At 40.8% G+C, this 21,906-nt stretch overlaps 1 protein-coding gene across 2 annotated transcripts in view; it reads left to right on the top strand.

The window, feature by feature from the left end:
- Positions 1–21,906, top strand: part of ABHD12 (abhydrolase domain containing 12, lysophospholipase) — a gene marked incomplete at its 5' end in the record, with an annotated part of 34,237 nt that overhangs the window by 7,291 nt on the left and 5,040 nt on the right. For both annotated transcript variants that reach the window (XM_083432888.1, XM_083432889.1), the window contains 10 exons: positions 9,804–9,928; positions 10,839–10,944; positions 13,242–13,361; positions 13,763–13,793; positions 14,202–14,247; positions 16,187–16,316; positions 17,044–17,081; positions 17,970–18,049; positions 19,504–19,586; positions 20,067–20,145. In XM_083432888.1, coding sequence (XP_083289014.1) covers positions 9,804–9,928; positions 10,839–10,944; positions 13,242–13,361; positions 13,763–13,793; positions 14,202–14,247; positions 16,187–16,316; positions 17,044–17,081; positions 17,970–18,049; positions 19,504–19,586; positions 20,067–20,145 — 838 coding nt within the window. The remainder of the gene's footprint in view (positions 1–9,803; positions 9,929–10,838; positions 10,945–13,241; positions 13,362–13,762; positions 13,794–14,201; positions 14,248–16,186; positions 16,317–17,043; positions 17,082–17,969; positions 18,050–19,503; positions 19,587–20,066; positions 20,146–21,906) is intronic.

Below are 21,906 nucleotides of genomic sequence, written 5' to 3'. Positions count from 1 at the left end.
AGGACCATATCTGGAATAATATACTATGTAGGGCACAGCTTTGTATGCATTACTTGTAGCTAACTTCTGCAATTTACAAAAATCTTATCAACTTGATGATGACAAACTACAATTGGCAGAGGTGTTGCTTCTTACAATATTTTATTTAGATATTTTCCTTATATGAGAAACTTGAGCCAGCTTTTTGAAAAATCAGCAGGCTCTTAAATCATTAGCTACAAAAACCATGGACTTTTAATCATTCCAGTTGCCTTCATATCCTTTAGTATGTTTTTCTGTCACATTTTTAATTTCCCAGTCATGAAGACTGGATTCTTACTATGAAAACAGTAAATTACATTCTACAAGGTCCTTTGTATCATGTACATGCATCAGTTATGTATGTAGCTTGTTTTTGGTCATGTCTTTTGTTTACTTTGTCCTCCAAAAATATACTGTTAACGTGTTCATGTAGCTGGCAATACAGCTTGATCAGCTTTATAGTTCAGAGTGAAATCAAGGAAGCAAATTTGATATGCTTGAGATGAGGTTACAGTAAGCCCTATTTATTTTATTACTTTAGGGGGTCAAAATAAAACTTGTTTCTATGATATAGATGGGAGTTTCCCCCCCCAACTGACACTGTGAGGGTGTGTATATATCTGTTTTTCAATACTTCTTTGTTTCTATGTATTGGCAGGCTTTGTTATAGCGTTTTGTATTCTGAGTGTTCCTTTTTTTACTACGTTTCTTCACCACACATGAACATGTTGTGTACTGTGTCTGGAAGTGGGTTTTCCCCCTCCAAAATCTCTGTGTTACTTATAGGACATTATCATCATCATCATCATCATCATCCTAAAAAAATCAAGCTTTTAAATGATATTGTTGCAGTTAAGATACTGATTGCCAAGGGAACTTCATGAGCATTCCTAGCTAGGCAAATGAGAGGGCCATCGCGCTCCTATCCTCTGCAATCCAAACTTAATCTCCTACTTTCTAAAATGGTTCAGTCTGTCTTAGTCATAAATTATTTCAAATCCTTCTTTGAAATTTACCTTTATCTGCAAAGCCTTTTCATAACCCTTATTTCTCTCCCCCCCCCAAATGAAACCCAAGTATGTCTAACTTCATCTACCTCTATTTATGTTTTACTACCCTGGCCTCTCATTCTCCTCTCTTTGTTTTTCCCTTGGGAGTTCCTTGAGAGGCCCTACTTTTTGCTTATGTTGTTCTGTAAATTGTCATCTGTAGCAATAACACTAATATTTTTGTTTACATGCAGTTAAGAAGTGCCCAAAAGTTACTTTGTTGTATTATTTCTACATTGTTTACATGCAATTAAGAAAATCTAGATGCTAAGTCTTCATTTTGCACTGTTTTGACTTGTGGACACACAAAGACGAGACAACAAAGTCCTTTGGCTGCTGAAGATGAGCCAAAAGGAAAAATAAATCTTAAACTATTCCCTACAGTCTCTGTTTCTCCATCCCCAAAGTGTCATAGTTGCTACCACCATTGGGAGTAATTATTCAGTGTTTGTGCAAAGGGCTTTAAATAGCTAAAGCAATTGTTGTTTGGAACAGAGACAATAGGTGTCTTGCAGGGCAGCGTGCTTTGCATGCAGGAGTTCGCAGGTTCAATCCCTAGTATCAAGGCTGATGGAAACACTTATCTGAGACCCCAGAGAGCCACTTCCAGTTAGGCAGATGATACTGAGCTAATCATCAGTAACAGATGCACAAAAGCACAGGGGAGCACAATTCCTCCTTCACTTATGATCTTTTAGCAGCAAAAGTGGGCCAACTTCATTCCCCAAAGGGATCTTTGGGGTCGGAAATTGGATTTTAAGGGTGCATACCCTGTTTGGGCCAGAAAGTGGTAATGGGGGAGTCAGCTGTTCTTCATCAAAGCCCACTTTGGCATCTCAGATGCATTTTGGTAATGCGTAAAGGTAAATAGACCCCTGACCATTAGATCCAGCCACGGACGACTCTGGGGTTGCGGTGCTCATCTCGCTTTATTGGCCGAGGGAGCCAGCGTACAGCTTCCAGGTCATGTGGCCAGCATGACTAAGCTGCTTCTGGCGAACCAGAACAGCGCACGAAAACACCATTTACCTTCCCGCAGGAGTGGTACCTATTTATCTACTTGCACTTTGACGTGCTTTCGAACTGCTAGGTTGGCAGGAGCTGGGACCGAGCAACAGGAGCTCACCCCATGGGTCCCCCCCCCATTGTTTGGAGCCAATTCTTAGGTTCCTCTGGGGCCAAAGCTTAGGCAGAGAACTGTTAAAATGGCTGGCACCCTTTCTCTTTTAGGTCATACTGACTAATATAGGTGTTTGTGGACTAGTATGTGTTACAGGCTGGTTTGTCCTAAAGGTGTCCTTTAGGTCTTACGTTCTCTGTGGTTTTGGCAGATTGGCATGCCTGACTGCTGATCTATAAGAGATGGGCTTATCTGTCTGGCACAAGACCAAGGTTTAGGTCTGAGACACAAGGCAAAAGGTTGATTATTAGCTATGAAATAAGATTCAAATCATAATTGGGAGTGGGTGTTAAATACTAGAAGGTAATGATAGTTGATGACGCAGTAGGATGAGTCAGTCAAAGTCTAAGACTCAGTAACCTGGAAACTGGGGTCAGAGGGAGGTGTACAACAGACAGTCTGGTTCATCTGGGGCTAGAGTCCAATGACAAATAGAAATTAATATGAATACGCAACCAGGTCCTTTTATATAATTGCCTATGGAGCTCTGGTTCTTGTCTCACCTCTTTATTACTTCATGGAGCCAGTGGAAGATTGTGAGAGATTAGGGTGATGGTGATGGCTGGCTTAGGTTAGGCAGTTCTCAGTAGTGAGAAATCTTTTTGCCACCATTTGGGTTGTGCCCTCAGAAAAGAAACAAATAATAATTGAATAGGAATAGTGTATGTTTGTGTGTGTAGTTGTGATGCTGCAGAGCATGTGCTTAACACGCTATTTAAAATTCTGCCTGATCTGAATATATACATATAAAGTTGATTTATACTGACTTCCATTCCGTAACACTATGTATTTATTCTCTCTGGCAGCAGTTCTCGCAATATGGAAACACTTAACTGGAAAAGCAAGTGAGAGTCTGTATACATACAGTGCTCTGCACTGCTGAGCTATGACTTTAAGCATAGTTTAAGGGTAAAATGCTGTGTTGTAAACTAATAGTGAGTACGAACTCCTGGTTTATTCAGAATCTGTATACTGTATTTACTTTGTTATTAACAATGCCTAATAGATTTGACATTCAGTAGTCTCTTAGGACGAGTAATTCACCTGTGTTTGTGTGCAAGAGAGAATCTTCATTATATGAATTAATTGCTCTAAAATGTACAGCAGGTGTGGTGAGAGTCAATAAACTGAGAGTCAATTCAGCTAAGACTGAGACACTGTTAGTGGGTGGTTTCCGAGACTGGGTGGATGGGAGGTAGACTCATGGTACCATAGATCTGTAGAGTTGGAATGGTCCCTGAGGGTCATCTAGTTCAACCCACTGCAATGCAGGAATCTCAACTAAGCATCCATGACAGATGGCCATCCAGCTTCTGCTTAAAAACCTCCAAGGAAGGATAGACTACAACTTCCTGAGGGAGCCCGTTTCATTGTTAAACAGCTCTTATGGTCAGAAAGTTCTTCCTGATGTTTAGCCAGTATCTGCTTTCTTGTAAACTTGAAGCCATTGGTTTGGGTCCTACCCTCCAGTTCCCTGTTCTTGATGGGGTTACAGTCGTTCTGAAAGAGCAGATACATAGCTTAGAGATACTCCTGGAGCCATCCCTGTTGCTTGAGGCTCAGGTGCTCTCTGTGCCTTGGTGTTCCTTTCATCAGTTTTAGCTAGTGGTCCAGCTACATCCCTATCTGGACAGGGATAGCCTGACTTCTGTTTATGCACTGGTAACCTTTAGGTCGGATTACTGCAATAACTTACATAAGGTGATGCCTTTGAACGCGTATTGCAAACTGCAGTTGGTGCAGAATTTGGGGGGCAGGTTGCTCACCAGGGCAAGATGGTCAGAGCACGTAACACCAATCCTAGCCTGACTACATTGGCTACCAATTAGTTTCTGGGTCCAATTTAATGTGCTGATTTTGACCTATAAAGCCTCATGTGGTTCAGGACCCCAATACCTCAAAGACTGCCTTTCCCCATATGAACTGACCCAGGCCTTGCAGTCATCATCTGAGGTCCTTCTTTGTGTGCCCCTTTGAGAGGTTTGGAGGGTGGCAACACAAGAAAATGCCTTTTCTGTGGTGGTTTCTCTCTTGTGCAATGCTTTCTCAAAGGAGGCTTACCTGGCACCATCATGACATAGCTTTAGGCAGCAGGAAAAAGCATTTATTTTTATCCAGTGCCTTGGCTCTTAATTATCTGTAGCATCCTTGTGTGGGTGGGATGTTTTAATACTGTCTTTTAAAAATAGGATTATCTTTTAGATTTTTCTTTGGGGTTTTTTTATGCTGGTGTTAATGTATGTGTGTGTTATGTATTGTAAGTTACTTTGAGTTACCTTAGTAAAAAAGTGACCAATAAATATAGCTTATAGAGACTAAAGGTAACGGAGTCATAAGATGTAGTTGCAGAATAACCCCAAATCCTGCTAAGTCAGTATTTTTTACAACCGGCAGGCTGCAACAATAAGGGAAGTATAGCATGTGCATTATAGATTGCATTCTTGGTGGACACATTAACTTTTACAATAGGTTGAAAAATATTTCAATGATTGAATTACTGAGAAGCCTTTTTGCCCCTATTTCCACATTTTTGCACTAAATTGAAAGTTATCTTTATCTTGAGCCTCTATCACAGAAGCAGCTTGTAAATGAAAACCTATTTCTAGCTGGTTTTGTACTAAAGCAGAAATGTCTGCAAATACTTAATAGAAGCATGAGCCCTTATCTGCAAACTGCTTGAGCAACAAAGCTGCGCTGGTAGTCATATGACTGTGACTGGTTTCTCTTCCTGTTTTTCCCCATTCTCCTCCTTTGTGAATTATTCCAATTGTTACATAGAATGCAATTGTTTAAAAAACACAAGCTAACTTTTCAGTAAGTGAATTTGTCTCATGACTGTGCTCTTAATAATTTAGCTTGGGCAAATCTAAAATAAGCCAGTTTTTAAAACTTTTTCCAACTGTTGCACAATCAGAAAAGGAACTGTTTGCTCTATTGCAGTACTTTTCTCCAGGGGAAAATTGATTAAGATCTGATGCCCTCTTCTGTTTAAAAAGAAGTTCTATGAAAGAGACTTCAGTCACTCCCTGTTCATGCCAGTAGTAATAATAATAATAATTAATAATAATAAAAACCCAGCAACATCATAGTAGTGGTTCTGGTTATTGATGAACAATGATACTGAATCTGCCCTGGATCCATTTTTAAACAGGTACTGCCCTGATAATTTGGTAAATATGTTGCATTAATGGTTACTGCTTGCAATAGTTAGATGAGGCAATAGTTAGATGAGCCCAGAAAAAGGTTTCTGTGGGTGAAGGGAAGAAGCAGCTGCCAGAGTATTTGTTTACTCATGAGTAGTCCAACCTGCAATTAAAGTAATTGGACTGCAGCTGGGGAGGGTGTGGGTTTTATGAAGGAATTTTGGAAGGGGGAGAGGAAGAGAAGCCTGGAATGTTGTTTTTTAAGAAAGCAGAAGTCTGGCGAGGAAGGTAATCCAAATCTTTAGGAATACAGTACATGAACTGGTGGGGAGGGTTACGTTGTGCTGTCTTCCATTCTCTCCTTTCATGATGAGTCTAGGTGCCTCTATCTGCTAATCAGATAAGTTACCCAGTGGTGGTCTCCTTGAAAATCAGAAGCTGTCAGATCCTGTCTCTCAGGGGATTGTGCCCCTGAAAGTGTGTCTGTTTCGCTATAACCTTTCTTTGGAGGAGCTAAAAATTCCATGTTTAAGATGATATTATTGTAAGTTTTAGGAATTACTGTTTATAAATACAGTTTGAATGCTTTTGAAACTGTTCAACAAAGGGTATAATATTTGAACTATATCTTCCTTTTCCTTCAAGGAGTTGAAGGTGATGTACATAGTTCTCCCACACCCACCAATTCATTGTGCTAGCAACCCAGCTGATGAGTTGGGGAGTTAAATCCTTCTGCTTTGGCTGTGTGCCTCTGCTCCTTCCTGGAAACAGGCACATGCAGGCCAGTGCAAAATTTAACCGCACCCACCAGGTTTTGTCTGAGAAATGGGCCTTTTGTGGTCCCATGACAGTTGCTTGGATATTCAAATGGGCGCCTGGAACAAAAAAAAAAAAGTTGCGAACCCCTGTGCTATTCTATAGAGGAATTGTCCCATGTAAAACAAACACAAAACACAAAAATCCACACCCCAAAACCCATTACCTTCCCAATCATTCATGATTGCATGTTTATATTCTAATTACTCCTACTGTAATTTATTGTTCTGTTTCCAAAACACAGTGCCATATTGGGAATGGTCTCATATAGGATAAACTTGCCATACAACCCAAGTATCAAGAATCTAGGTTTTCATCTGGTGCTATGACACCAGGGATCAGATAGGCAACTTCATATACAAACCACAATGAGTGGAACGTACTAAACCACCCAAGCCATGCAGGTAGGAGTTGGACTTAGTAAAATGCTAGTTCCTTAAATGCTTGGTTCCACAAGAATCTCTAGAGTTAATGAGTGGGGTGCCACAGGGTTCTGTCTTGGGCCCGGTCTTATTCAACATCTTTATCAACGACTTGGATGATGGACTCAAGGGCATCCTGATCAAATTTGCAGATGACACCAAACTGGGAGGGGTGGCTAACACCCCAGAGGACAGGATCACACTTCAAAACGACCTTGACAGATTAGAGAACTGGGCCAAAACAAACAAGATGAATTTTAACAGGGAGAAATGTAAAGTATTGCACTTGGGCAAAAAAAATGAGAGGCACAAATACAAGATGGGTGACACCTGGCTTGAGAGCAGTACATGTGAAAAGGATCTAGGAGTCTTGGTTGACCACAAACTTGACATGAGCCAACAGTGTGACGCGGCAGCTAAAAAAGCCAATGCAATTCTGGGCTGCATCAATAGGAGTATAGCATCTAGATCAAGGGAAGTTATAGTGCCACTGTATTCTGCTCTGGTCAGACCTCACCTGGAGTACTGTGTCCAGTTCTGGGCACCACAGTTCAAGAAGGACACTGACAAACTGGAACGTGTCCAGAGGAGGGCAACCAAAATGGTCAAAGGCCTGGAAACGATGCCTTATGAGGAACGGCTAAGGGAGCTGGGCATGTTTAGCCTGGAGAATAGGAGGTTAAGGGGGGATATGATAGCCATGTTCAAATATATAAAAGGATGTCACATAGAGGAGGGAGAAAGGTTGTTTTCGGCTGCTCCAGAGAAGCGGACACGGAGCAATGGATGCAAACTACAAGAAAGAAGATTCCACCTAAACATTAGGAAGAACTTCCTGACAGTAAGAGCTGTTCGACAGTGGAATTTGCTGCCAAGGAGTGTGGTGGAGTCTCCTTCTTTGGAGGTCTTTAAGCAGAGGCTTGACAACCATATGTCAGGAGTGCTCTGATGGTGTTTCCTGCTTGGCAGGGGGTTGGACTCGATGGCCCTTGTGGTCTCTTCCAACTCTATGATTCTATGATTCTATGATTCTATGATTCTATGAGCTGTGTGGTATCTGCTAGGGATCAGTTCACCATTTAACAAGAGTTTTTGTCAGGTTTGCCAATCCTTGCAGGTGAGCAAAACTGGTCAGTCCTGTCATTTATTATAGGCTTGATGGTTCTTGAGCTCCTCCACATGCTTGCCATAGGTTAGAAGTAGAATCAGAATGTGTGGTGCATGTAAGGCACTCATGGGCAACCTCGGCTCTGGGGCCCTCACCAGCCCTGCTTTGCCACCCTCCTTGAATGGCTGGAATATGTCCTTGAACTAGGACAATGCTTGTGATTGCCTGGATGGACAATAGAAAAGGGTGTGTGCAGAAATGAGCTTACTGTACAAAGATAAATTTACATTGGTTGCTCTGGCCGCACCTGGCATTGGCATGTCATCTCCTGACAATTGCCTGGAAGAGAATGCAGCTCTCGGCTGAAAAAAGATTCCCCACCTGTGATATAAGGGGGACAAGCATACCTGTATTAGAGGATATCAAATGGGTTTAAGACTGCTTTTTAGCAACAAACCTGCACTTCAGTTCTGATGATGCTTTTCTGTGTATTTTCTACCTGCCTGAACATTCCCCTTTCTGATATTTTACAAAATACTAAAATACTTGTGTTACTGTTACATGTTCTCCGGCAGAAAAACATGGCACAGATGTTGCAGGTCTGCAATAGCTTCCTCACCCTCCATGTCTCTTAGTCCTAGGCACACTGAGACACAGTACTCTGGGCCTCTCCCTTAATCACCTTCAGATGCCTCTGGCTGCGAGGTCTGTTTGCAAGCTCACAGAAGCTTCAATGAACTAAGTTAGACTGCAGCCACCATATAGAAAGAAGCCCCCCCCCCCCCACTTGCTGGTTAAAGTCTTGGGATGACTCTGAAGGTCCATGACTTCTTAGATCCATCTGTGTTTTGGCAGTCAACTCCTCTATGGGAAAATGTGGACTAAGCCTCTTGTCCATGGCTTTCTTTTCCTGAAGCTAAAGAACTATGCAACTAGTTTGGGATGCATAAGAGGGCCTTGGGCATATATTTCTCATGTAGCCACCATCCTGCAATAAAATTCGCCCTTGAAGCTGCGAGGAGTTTCCAGAAATGTTTGTGATGTTGCATGATGTCTTACCCTTCAAAGGAGAAAAGTTTTAAAAATAATTCCAGTAGGCATACTCTTGTACATTCGCCTGTGTATTGTATTTATTGGTGCCTGTTGACATTTCTATTGTTATCCTCCTTAGCTTATGCTAGTTTATTCCTATCTGTATTAGTAGTGGTGATAATAAGAACCACACGCAGCTTCAAATTCACTTGTTAAGAAATACCAAATTAACTTTCTTTAGCGTGCCCAAACCTGGATATTCCAGTTTATGAATTAAGTTCAAATTCTAATACACCAGGAAACTAGCAACTTAGATTGTGTGAGGAAACTCCCATATATCCTTAGGTCTTTGTTCCAGACTTCTATCTCTTTTTGTAACTGTAATAACAGGGTGTTTTTGCTTTTCTAGTTCTGTGCGTAAAGCTGGATGATGCTGAAATTATGCTAAGAATAGTTCAAAGTAAGACAGAACAGTTTCCCAAATGTAATTAGACTGACACTTATGAGTAAGCTCCATTTGTAGACAGTTGGCAAGCAGCTCAGATATATCTGTTTCCCCCCAATGCATCTTTGTGTGTAACAGTACCAGGGCAAATCATGACACTGACAGATCAGGAAATCTCTCTCGCTTCCCCCCTACATTTTAAAGAGACGCCTCACTTCATCTCTTATTACTCTTGCCTTCTGCATCCTCCTGTCAGCGTAATTTTTAAGCTTCCTGGTCAAGAACTCTCTGTGCAACTCTTTTCAAGGGGCCACGTAAAGTGATGGCAGTGTATAAATAATAGAAGTATTCTCAACGCTGGAACTGTCTATGCTGTGCTTAGAAAAATGGGAAGCTATTAATGTTAACAATACATGTTTTAAAACAGATGACTGTAGCTATGTATTTGAGCATGGAAGTAGCCTGAACTTTCAGCGGCAACTCTACAGTTCTATGATAGTACCCACTATATTCCTGGCAGAGTAGATCTTGCTTCACAAGTGTCTTGAATGTAGTGTGAAATTATATTTTCCCCTCCTCTTTTACAGGAGACATGGAATGTGGTTTCGATTGCGGAAGGTAGTAATCTGGTTGGTGGGAGTGTACATAGCCATTCCATTTCTAGTAAAACTTTGTCCCGCTATTCAGGCAAAGCTTGTCTTCCTAAATTTTGGTAAGAATCCTGCTTTTCTCTCTCTCCCACCCTCTCTCTGTGTGTCTTAAAACCATGTGGACATTTTAATATACAAGTTCCTAGTTTTTTATACAAAAGACACCATCTAGGCTCTAGCATTTCCAACTTGTGTGCATGATAACTCTCCTATCATATGCATATGAGAATAAAAAAATAGGATCTGCAATCATTTTGCATAGCCACATGCAACTTTCTCTCGATTGCTGTTCCCAGCAGTAAAATCCAGTGTCAGATTTTATATAATGATAGAAAGAAAGAGAAAGAAAGAAAAGAATACCAAGATCTATGTTTGTTAGCATCTGCCTGTATTTCATTACAGTACTTGCTCATGAAGTGCTGATAGAGGAAAAGCTCGATGCTGCCTGGAAATTTTGTTTGTTTGTTAGCATCTGCAGTGAATGTTCTAGTACCAGTTAGTGAAAAAGCAATTGTTCCCTGCCTGCTCTCTTTAGTGACATCTTCCATGTTGTGCTTGGTATGATCCTATTCTAAAATCTGTGCCTGCCTGATAGTAGAAAGTTCACTGTCAATTTTCTCAAATGTTTTATATATACAGTATGGGAAAACTATCACTTAGTGGCACTGTCTTTCAAACTGTCCTTCATTCTGCCCTTCAAATTTAGGTCTCCAGGATTTTTGAAATAATATTTTTAAATTATCTGTTCTGATTCTTGGAGATAGGGCAGCCACTTTGGTATCTGTTTTGACAATAAAACATTACAGTTAATAAGAACACTTCTTTCATGAAATTTGAAAATGCCATCGCTAATGCATTTTAGTGCAATAACCATTATGAAGTTCTGTATTAAAATTATTTTTTGGTGAAGGGTGTTTGGTCTCAAGCAGTAGGTAAACGGAATGTAAATCTGATATTTATTTCCTTTCTCAGTGAGAGTACCCTACTTCATTGACTTGAAAAAGCCTCAGGACCAAGGTCTGAACCACACCTGTAACTACTACCTACAACCAGAAGAAGATGTGACAATTGGAGTCTGGTAAGGAAAGCTTTGCCACTCCCATTATCCACTGGAGTCCTTTTTAGCCTGAGTAAAGAGGCTGTGCTTTTGATCCCTTTGTTGAGAGAGCTTTCAGTAACACCATGCAAACTCCTGCAATTGTTGCTTTTTCTGTGTGTGGGAGTATATAATTTGCTGCTGGGAATGCAGTGTTTCTTTTGAAAGATACACTGTTCTCTGGGCTGCAGCTAAACTAAATTGAGCAATTAGACCAAAATGCAATGAAGACTGGTGATACAAAGCTGAAAGTTTAGTTCTGTAATGTTGAAGGTCATGCTTTAGACAAGACCTAAGAAAGTGAATCAACATGATGTGGGATTGCTCCAAGGCACAAATTAAACAGGTGAAAAGGGGATTGCCTTGGAGGAGCTTGGCTCTGTTAATTTTTTTTGTAATAGTGCCTGTGTTGGCTCCTAGACCTAGAGCAACTTAGTTCATTGATTTTGTGTTGAGCTATAAGAATCAAAACAAATGAAAATTTACAAAACTAGATGGCAAAAAACGTTTGTCAACCGAAATATTGTTAATCAAAACTCAGTGGTGATTTATCTTTTAACTGAAATGAAGAAGTCGTGTCCTAGTTCATGGAGAAAAACTTAACCCTCAAGTGACTTTTGGTGTCATTGTTTTTTTCTGATGTGCATGATTAATATGAGTGGGTGCATTTACCGTATTTTTCGCCCCATAGGACGCACCGCCCTATAGGACGCACCTAGGGTTTTTTTTTGGGGGGGGGGGGAAATAAAGGGAAAAAAATTATTTTCCCCCCAGGCACGGGGCTGGTGCAGGGGAAGCCTGAGCTTCCCCCGACCCCAGCCCCCAGAACAGCCTGCTATCCGCAAGCCTAGGGAGCCGCGCCGGTCTCCCCAGGCTTGCAGACAGCTGTGCGAAGGAGGCCTCCAGAGGGTCGCGCAGAGCTGCCTGCGCGCCCGAGGCTTCAAAATGCAGGCAGCTCTGCGCAATCCTCCGGAGCCCGGTGCGGCTTGGCGCCGGGCTCCGGAGGGTCGTGCAGAGCTGCGCGGACCCCGGGAGGGCGGGCAGCTCTGCGCGACCCTCCGGAGGCCGGCGCGGCTTGGCGCCGGGCTCCGAAGGGTTGCGCAGAGCTTCCTGAAGCCTGGAGAGAGAGAGGCTCTCGCTCTCCAGGCTTCAGCGAAAGCCTGTATTCGCCCCATAGGATGCACCTACATTTCCCCTTCATTTTTGGAGGGGAAAAAGTGCGTCCTATAGGGCGAAAAATACGGTAATTTTTGGCAAATCATCATGTTGTAAGATCTCTTGCAGCAAGCAGTTTTAAATTCTCTGCCAGAGTTTTTCTGGCTGTGTCTGGTTTCTTCATTTTCCTTCTGTGAGAACTGCCATAATTGCTCACTGAGTGATACAACTATAGACTTCAGATACTAATGTGCCCTACATTATAGTGAAAAGCTATTAACTGCCAACATGTTACTGGCTTTTGCCGCAATAAAACTTGAACTTGAACTTAACTGCCAACACTAAAACTTTTGTGATTTGTAGCAGCCCAAAACTACTTTGTTTTGCTGTTAGTGTGCTGCCAAAGCTTCCAGTAGTTCTTGAGGGGAGGGTTGTTACTGTGTATGTGTATATGAATTGTAGGTGTATATGAATTTTATATGAACACCTGCAATCTATCTGAATATTCAAGGAACTGTTTTTAAATATTCAAGGGACTAATACGTCTAATAAATGATCAGTAATATTTCTATAGTTGAAACTGGTAGGATGGTTGCTCCTTATATAGGAAGTCAAAATTCAGTAGTATAGCACATGCCTCCCACATGCATAATCTTGGATCCATCCCCAGCATTTCCAGTTTAAATTGGATCTCAGGTTGGTGCAGTTGGGAAGGACTTCAGTCTGAGAGCGGCTGCTAGGCTGAGCAAACAAATACTGGGCTAGGTGGACCAGTGAGCTGACCATGTATGTTCATATATGGTCACTTGACCATGGAAGGCTTGTCCTAGAAGAACAGGCACATTCTTCCTGACCTCTCATAGGAACTGAGGGCAGAATAACACATTACAAAGAAACTGGGGTTGCTGCAGCCTAATGTCTAGTTCACTCCCCCACCTTGTATAATGTCTAGTTCAACTTGACCTGTATGTAGATGTTTTGGCTTGGTCAACATGTCACGTAAAACCACAGTTAAAGTTTAAGCTGTGTTTTAACTCTGGGCAGCCCAGGACCTCAGAACATACTGCCCAGACTTGCACCCTGGGAGGGTCACAGTTTTTCCCTGATTTCCCATTTCCTTCTAGGCACACGGTTCCCACAGCTGTATGGAAAGATGCTCAAGGCAAGGACCAACTGTGGTATGAGGATGCTTTGGGTTCCAGCCACCCTGTGATCCTTTACTTACATGGAAATGCAGGGACTAGGTAAGAGAGAGATAAATGAAGGGGTGAGAAGGAGGATAACCTGTTGTTTCTTTTGGTTTAGATTGGGTGAGGGCCAGCCATGTCACTGGGCAGGGCAAGGCAAGCTCACCTTTGACCTGCAGTTCCTTACAGCACAATCTTATACATTTCTACTGAGATGTTCTGTTTAATTCAGTGGGGCTTATTCTCAGTTAACTGGGTATAGGATTGCAGTTTTTGCATGCGTTTAACTATTCCATTCAGCTTCAATGTGCTAATTTGACTGAACCATGCTCAACTAGCTAGTCTTTAAAAGAAAAAGGTCCTCCTAGTTGTATTGAAAGATCAGGGAAATAATGTACCAGAACCATATGTCTTGGGGCTTTAAAACTAATGTGTGATTTTCCAAATTCTTTTAATAGAGGAGGGGATCACCGTGTGGAACTTTACAAGGTGAGAAAAGCAGTAATATTAGTCAAATGACCGGAATACTACTATATGCAATTCTGTTAATAGCTTAGCTATCTAAGCTTGCTTCCAGAGGAGTTTCTCTTTATCTTCTATAGTTTTTGTGAGGAACAGCCATAAAGTGCTAGCGCTGTAATAGTAATCAACTCCTAGCTATGCATCTTTAGACACCACCTCAGGCTGCTTATGTGCTTTACAGAATCTCAAGTGGTAAAACCTGTTCTGGAATGGTTTTGTTTGCGTGTTCTCTACCCTTGTAAAAAAAATATTTTTTTGCATGGAAATATGTAGTACTGGGGAGAAGAATTATGTTAACAGGAAAGTATGTATCAATTTATTGTCCTTTTAAAATACTTCATAATCTTAATTGTGACTGTTTGCCTTCTGTTATAGGTTTTGAGTTCTCTTGGTTACCATGTGGTCACGTTTGATTATCGAGGTGAGATTCTTACTCTTTTGTCCTGAGCTGGCATCTGTTACTCATGCTAACAAATTGTAACTACTATCCTATTGACTGGTGAATAAAAGTCTATTTCATAAACTCTTTGGAAATCCAGATGACATGCTATTACTTTTCTAGGGGCTGTATCCTTGCTTACTACACTCACCAAATGATTCCTGCAGTCTGCTCTGTATGTGGGGCTTCCCTTGCACTTGATCAAGCAGCTGCCGCTAGTGCAGAATGTTGAAGCATGCTTGCTTGTAAGCAAATAATGTCTGTGCTCAGAGATCTGCACTGGTTGCTGATTTGCAACTGGGCCATGTCCAGGGTGTTACTATTAGCATTTAAAGCCCTTAACAACTTGGGACCAGTTTACGTGCGAGATTGGCCTGCCTCGTATATGCCGACTTGATAGTTTTGATCTGTAGAGCTGGCACTGTTACAGGTGCTGCAGAACAGCCTTTTTGCATTTGTAAGAGACTGATATCTTGGTGTGACAGTGCCTGCACTTCCCCTGCCACACACAACTTCCCCTGCTTTTTCTTCTGCAGTGTTGTGCTGAGCCATGGTTTTGTGTAGCATGTTGTCTGAACCATGGCTCATATTTTAGCTCTCTCCAGACAAACAGTGAGCTGTAAACTATGGCACAGACTTTGATTATAGCTTGTCATTTGTTGGAAGGCAGCGGAACCACAAGCCCAGGCTCAGATGACATGCAATGCCAAACCATGACTTAGTTCAGCACAGCAGCAGAATGACTGAGGAGGAAAGCAGCCATGACTGGGAAGCCTGTATCTTTGCCCCAAGCCATATTTTGGCTTAATCTTAGAGTGAGGTTCACCTCTTAAGATAGGCTTTCGATTTATTTTCACCCTGCCTTTTTAAACAATAGAACCGCAACTAGAACTTTTAAAATGCAAAAGAAGTCCTAAAACAGTACTTGTACAGAACCTGTGGCACTCAGTCGCTTTAAAGATAAAACCTCATCACTTCCTAAAACAACCAATAATAATAATTTCCTAAAGACCTGCTTGATTAGATTAGACTCTTGCTGAGAACGATGTTCCACAGAGATGATCCCGTGACTCTGAAAGGCCCTGTGTCCTAATGGCTTTTATTGAGGGAACATGGAACGAGGTTTTGTTAGAGAACATAATGTGACAGCTGTTGCAGATAGAAGAGAAGCTGCACAAAGCTCACTGCTCTGCCCTGCAGCCATTCAGTGCTGGGTGTGACTGAACTCTTTCTCAGCAGGCAGGTGTTCCTCTGTTTCCTCTCCCTTCCCTAGCCGATAGACTTGGATAAGAAGGGCAAAGTTTAAAAATACTACTTTTTTCAAACTAGTTCCATGCGCATTTAAGCAGTGTTAGGTGGAAATCTCTGGAAAGCAATGACAAGTCTGATAGAGTAAGAAAGTAGAATGGACTGTACTTCTTCAGAATATGGGGGGGGGGGCTCATATTTTTGAACATTTGCGTTGTTAAAACTCACTGCAAAGCAGGACAACAGACAAAAGGCTGGGTTAGAGTCTTCCTTTCTGATGATCTAGTGTTCTGTTTGAAGAGAGTTCATCTATTCACAAATGGCATTTCCCACGTACATTCTGAATTGGTACCATTCATTTTACAGTATTATTCAACCCCCACAGTTGAACTCTTGGAGGGTTTGCCTCGGAATATTTCAGGCTATAATAGAACCAGACTGAGTAAAAAGATTCTAGGACTTTAGTTTTGGTATTCTGCCAGTTCAGTTTTTCTTCAGTGGGTATCTCAGCTAGGTCCAGGGTGTTAAAAGACAATTAAGAACTGACATTTTGAGTTGCAGTGCCCTGGGCCACTCAGTTTATTTGGCCTTAATTCAGACATGAAACCAGAACACTTTCTTTTGATTGGCTTGAAACATGATTCCTGGAATAAAGTAGCTTTTCTCTTTGTAGGCTGGGGAGACTCAATAGGCACTCCCTCAGAGAGTGGAATGACCTATGATGCTCTTCATGTTTTTGACTGGATAAAAGCAAGAAGTGGAGACAATCCAGTGTATATATGGGGACACTCCTTGGGCACTGGGTAAGGCCAGATTGCACAAAGCAATCGTTTAATATATGAGGCTATTACAACACATTGCATTTGAGACAACAATTCGATGCTAAATACAGTAATTGTAGTCTGAAGTACTTCCTGTTGGATTAGCAGTGAATTAAAATTAATTGTTGTGGTTTGATTTTTGTGTTTACTCTTTGAACAAATAGTGAATCATAGTATGGATTATATTGCGTAGATAATGGAATTCAAGAGAATATGAATTGAAAATAAGATAGAAGGAACCTACGATATAAGGAACCTATTGGAGCAGCATCTCCAGTGAAATTATAATGGAGATGTGTCAACCTAAACTCTCTTCTTTATTTGTTCCTTTTATTGGGACATGTCTACAGTGCCAATTTACTCCCATTTCAAATCTGCATTATTACAACTGCCAGCCAGCCAGTGAACTCTGCAAACTGGATACCCATAGTGTCTCACAGTGAAGAAATCTTGATATCACAGAACTAAAGATGCACCTCTTAGTTGTGGTGTATAGTCTTGCTCTGGGTTTTGTGTTTTTTCCTGTAGGCATTCCAAAAAGCTGAGCAGCACTTGGTAGTGAAATTACAATCTTATGCATAGATGGGGGTAAACCCTGCTGGACAAAGTAGGACTTACTTTTCAGTAAACATGGGTGTGATTGGGTTGTAAGGAAGATGATACAATTTTCTGTAATTGGTATCTTTAATTGTGGATTTTATTTTTGTAGAGTTGCAACCAATCTTGTAAGGCGTCTTTGTGAGCGAGGTAAGAGAGCTATATTTTGGTGATGTTATCAAAAACCATTTCATATCATCCCAACTTCCTGCTGTCTTTCAAAATAGATTAAAAGGGTTACTGTGATTGTGTTTAGCAGTAATGATTTTTTGAGCTTTAAAAACCTTTATGGGAGTTTTAAAATAGATGCAGGTGAACTTTTATTATCATTTTTAAAGGCTATAGGATTTATATGGTCTTGGTGCATCTGCCTGTCACTTTTCAGCAAAAGTAGGACTGAGAGCTTAAGCCATATATACATCTACATGTTTAATTTTAGCCTGTGGCATTCCGTGTTGCAGAGATTCTAGTTGCCATCAAAGCTTAGGGCACATATTAGTAGGAATGCTCTGTTTCACAACTTTCTGTTAGTCTCAAAGCCTTTGATTTCAATTGAGTCTGCTGACCTTTTAAAAATGTAATCAGTTGGTGCCCTTTCAGGCAGAGGGGTGAGGAAATTGAGAATATTGTCTCGTTTCTGATCAGGTGAACATGTTCTTGAATTGCAGCTCATGTTTCGTTCAGGCTCTGCATTCATATTCTGCTGTATCATTCAAACATCCTTTCATTTAGGTGCATTATACCAAGCATTTGCTTTGCAGCTTCCATATCTTTCAGTGGGCATAGCACAGAGATTTATTTATTACATTTATATTCCACCTTTCCTCCAGGGTGCTCAAGTTGGTGTAAAGAGGTCTCCCCCTCTCCATTTTATTCTAACAACCACCCTGTGAGACTAGTGACTAGCCTAAGGTCACATAGTAAGCATCAGAATTTGAACCCTAGTCTCCCACACCCTAGCCTAGCAATACTAATCACCAGTGACCCTCATTAGTGTCTTAAATGGGCAGCACTGAAGTTCTGTTATTTGTTTTTCAGAAACTCCCCCTGATGCCCTGATATTAGAGTCACCTTTTACGAACATACGTGAAGAAGCAAAAAGCCATCCTTTTTCAGTGGCAAGTACAGATTTATATGCTGGATTTCTCATCTTTTCATGTGTGATCTGGCATCTGGTAAAAATGCATATGTATTTGTTCACTTGAGAATTCTAATCGTACCTGAAGTCTGTTGGCTCATGAGCTAGCTAGCCTTTGAAAATTGAGTATTGTCTTTTCCATGTTCTGGAAATGTTTTTTCTTCTGCAAGAGCTTAGCCAATCCACAGAGGTACAAAAAAATTCCATGTCAGAAGCACACTCTGCAAATGCATTCCTAATACATTCCAAATAGTACAGTAAAATTGAAGCTTTGACTCCGATGTTATTAAGAGATAGTGTAGAAATTAAAGGTAGTATGCATCAGCACTCAGAAGATGGGATGTTGCACTTCTCGGTTTTTCATACTGACTCGCAAAGCTGGGATAATCTATCAAGGAGCTCTAAATGCATCTTGTATGCCTGCAACTGGGTCTTATAAACCATCATTGTTTTGAGGTTACTCTGAAATGTAAACGGGTGTAAGCTACACCCTCCAGGTATATATATCTTCTAAAGAAGGCCTTGCTGAGCCTATGAAGAGCCATACATCCTGGGAACGCCTGGTGCCATTTGCACTAATATCCCTGTGAGAAGTAATTGTTGGTGCTTCACTTGTTGGCTGGGGAAAGTGTAAGCTGCTTGCTGAAGTCTTCCTTTCTAATATGTGAGTGTTTTCCACTAACGAGGGAGGAGTGAAAAGGAGAGTCGTCCTAGCATAGTGTGTCAAATATTAGAACTAGATTGAAAAGCTAGGATTGGAGAAGAAACCTTCATCCTCCCCAATTACTCTGACCCATTTTTTTTTTAAAAAAAATACTGGCTGTTTAGCTTGATGCAGCTCTTCTGTCCTCATCAAAATACTCCTCAACAGGAAATGATCACCAGGAAATGAGGTGGCATCAGTCCTTCTCTTGAAAGGAAGAATTGAAGTCCGCTTTCCTATTTGCTTCCCACTTCTTCATTGAAGCAACTCCTGATATTCCCTTTTTTTCTATTATACGAATGAGCTGTTCAAGCGCAAAGAGCAGGGTGTAAATATGTCTTCTCAGTAAACTTGGCCCCACCTTCTCCTCCCTGATAAGAACTGAGCGAATGTGTGCAAGCTGTTGATATTGTGACCAACTTTTCAGTCTAAACCATTCACAGAAATATTAAGTAATAGAACAGATTGCACCTTTTTTAAAAGTAATTTAATTGAAGATTTTAAAACCATCACCTTCTGATGATTGCAGCACAACATTTAATTTTTAAAAAATGCTTCCACAGTCTGCATTGTTCTACCTGTTCCTACCTGTACCTGCATTGTGACTACCTGTGTGACTATAGTCAATTTAGGGTTTGGTATTTTTTTAATTGTTCAGAAATAGCCAAAATCTTCTAAAGAAACTTCAATACTCTTATCACTCACATACTTGTGAACTTTATTTTTTTCAGATTTATAGATATTTCCCAGGATTTGATTGGTTCTTCCTTGATCCCATCACATCGAGTGGAATTAAGTTTGCAAATGATGAGAAGTAAGTAAATCTCTTGAATGTTCTTTGTCTTTGTCTTTCTGGCTGAGGCTTTTCCTGATAGGTTTCTAAATCCTGAGAATCAGAAGCTGCTGTCTCATCCCTGAAGGCTTAGTCCACTTCAACCAGCTTCTCTAGGTCAGCTACCTTGGTTTCAAGGGATCAAATTGTGCAACTTAGTGCCAGGAGCTAATTTCACCAAGTACATCCCTAACTTCTGCCTAATAGGCATGTGGCAATCTCAAGCTCACTGGATAGCTTCTACAGTCCAGCTGTTTTGCTGCCTTCATTACAGAAATTTTTGTTTATAGAACTTGTTGACTTAGAAAGTTGGGATCTATAAGGCCTACTTCATTTTTAACCAGAATTTTTTTTTTTAAATTTTAAATAAAACTTCTTGTTCTGCGTTACACAGACTTAAGTTGTAGATCTTCTGAGTTTGTGGACTTCTAAAAATTCATATTAATGTGGTTTTTTTTACAGTGTGAAGCATATTTCTTGCTCTCTGCTAATTCTTCATGCTGAAGATGATCCTGTAGTACCATTTCATCTTGGAAAAAAGGTGTGTTTCCTTACCTTAAGCTCCCCCCCCCCCCCATCTCTGCTCATAAATATCCTGAATGAATTAGAACTGGGAGAGCAACCTCAAAGTGCCGAGTGGCTAGAGGAGAAACTACATATGACATGTTCGAGATGGCTTGGTTTCAGTTTATCTATTTTATTAACTCCCAAACAGAAGGACTCAAATCTCCTGTTTCTCCCAACTTCAGTGAAGTTTGTTGGCCTGATAATGAAACAAGTGTTTCTATCAGTACATGTTTATATGACCAAAAATATACTTTCTGTTGTCCATATGGTTTCTAGAAAACAATAAAAACTCTTACAAAAAACCTGGAGAGCTCTTCGGTGTACAGTAGAGAGGGCCATGTTTAATTCCAGGCTCCATGGACCAAACTAACACTAAACCCTGTGACTGGTTTAGATAAAAACAGCTTTGGATGGAAGCTATTTTCATAGTGCCTAACATTTTCCTTGCCTGCTACTTTTACACTGCAGCTGCCTTTCGGCAAGCTACTGGCAAAACTGCTTTTCCCTTCAAGGAGTAGCAGCCTTTATGGTTCTGTTCTATACACATTTGCATGGAATGTGTAATTCAGCCCTGGGCCAGGGCCTGGGCTAACCAGAACAGAACTGTGGGCAGAATCTGGCTTTGTATGAACCTCCTTTTTATTTCCTTTCCTGTGCTTTCCTTTGCCACAACCCAGAACAGTCCATCATTTAGCTGCCCTGTATTGGCAAAAGATTTTAATATTGGCAAAAGATTATAAAGGTAATTTCTGGATTATTTCAAATAAACATAGAAGTTAATAGGGATTTGTTATTTTCGGGAATACTGGGAAATAACAAAAGTAAGGAGTAATAAGCAAGAGTTGTACAAGATTATGATTCTACCTGGAATGGCAGTTATTGCTTTGGGATGGAAAGAAAAGGCCAAATGGAATATGGAAAAATGGAATGATTATGTTTTTGAATACGTACAATCAGAAATATTCACACAGATAGTGGCAGAGGATAGGTGGGAAAATAAATGCCAAAGAATCACAAATAAATGGGCATTTTACAGGAATTGGATAGAAAGAGGGGAAGCCAACGCTAACATACAAGCTCGAATGAACAGACTGTGTACATGGATAAAGATATGAAGAAGGAAGGCCTGACCGGGGTGGGGGGAGGTCTGGAGTGGGGAGGGAGGGAAAGGGAAAAAAAAGTAAACCGGATGGTATTTTGAATTGATTTTGTTATGTAAGCCTTTTTTTCAGAAACCATATATATTAATGTTATGTAGTTAGGCATTGTAGTATGAATGAATTTTGTTCTGTATTCTTTGTTTTATAGAATATATATAATAATTTTATGTTACTAAGCAAATTTAATAAAACAGAAAGAAAGAAAGAAAAAACAAACAAACAAAAATTAGCTGCCCTGAAGCAAATTTTGTTTCTCTGTATGGTGCTCACAGGGCTCCACACAGATGGCTCCTAAAGTTTCTGGGAATAGTTGGCTCCTAAGAGGCGGCAGCAAAAGGGAGGTGCCAAAAATAATGCTGCATATGCATGCCTGCAACATTTGTACTCTGCACTAATTAATCTTGAGTAATTTCTGCTGCCCAGTTTGTGCTTCAGTCTTGAGGGGGTGGCAGCTATCCCATGTCTAGGGTGAGAAGCTCTTAAGCTAGCTCTCTGAGGACTCAGACTTCATGGAAATCTGACAGACAAGGACATTATCTGACAGACAAGGACATTATCCCTTCAGGAACAGTGTG

This window comes from Podarcis tiliguerta (genome assembly GCF_965153285.1).
Source record: "Podarcis tiliguerta genome assembly, chromosome: 3".
Lineage (NCBI taxonomy): Eukaryota > Metazoa > Chordata > Lepidosauria > Squamata > Lacertidae > Podarcis > Podarcis tiliguerta.
The sequence above is the reverse complement of the archived record's forward strand: the minus strand, read 5'-3'. Positions and strand labels throughout refer to the sequence as shown.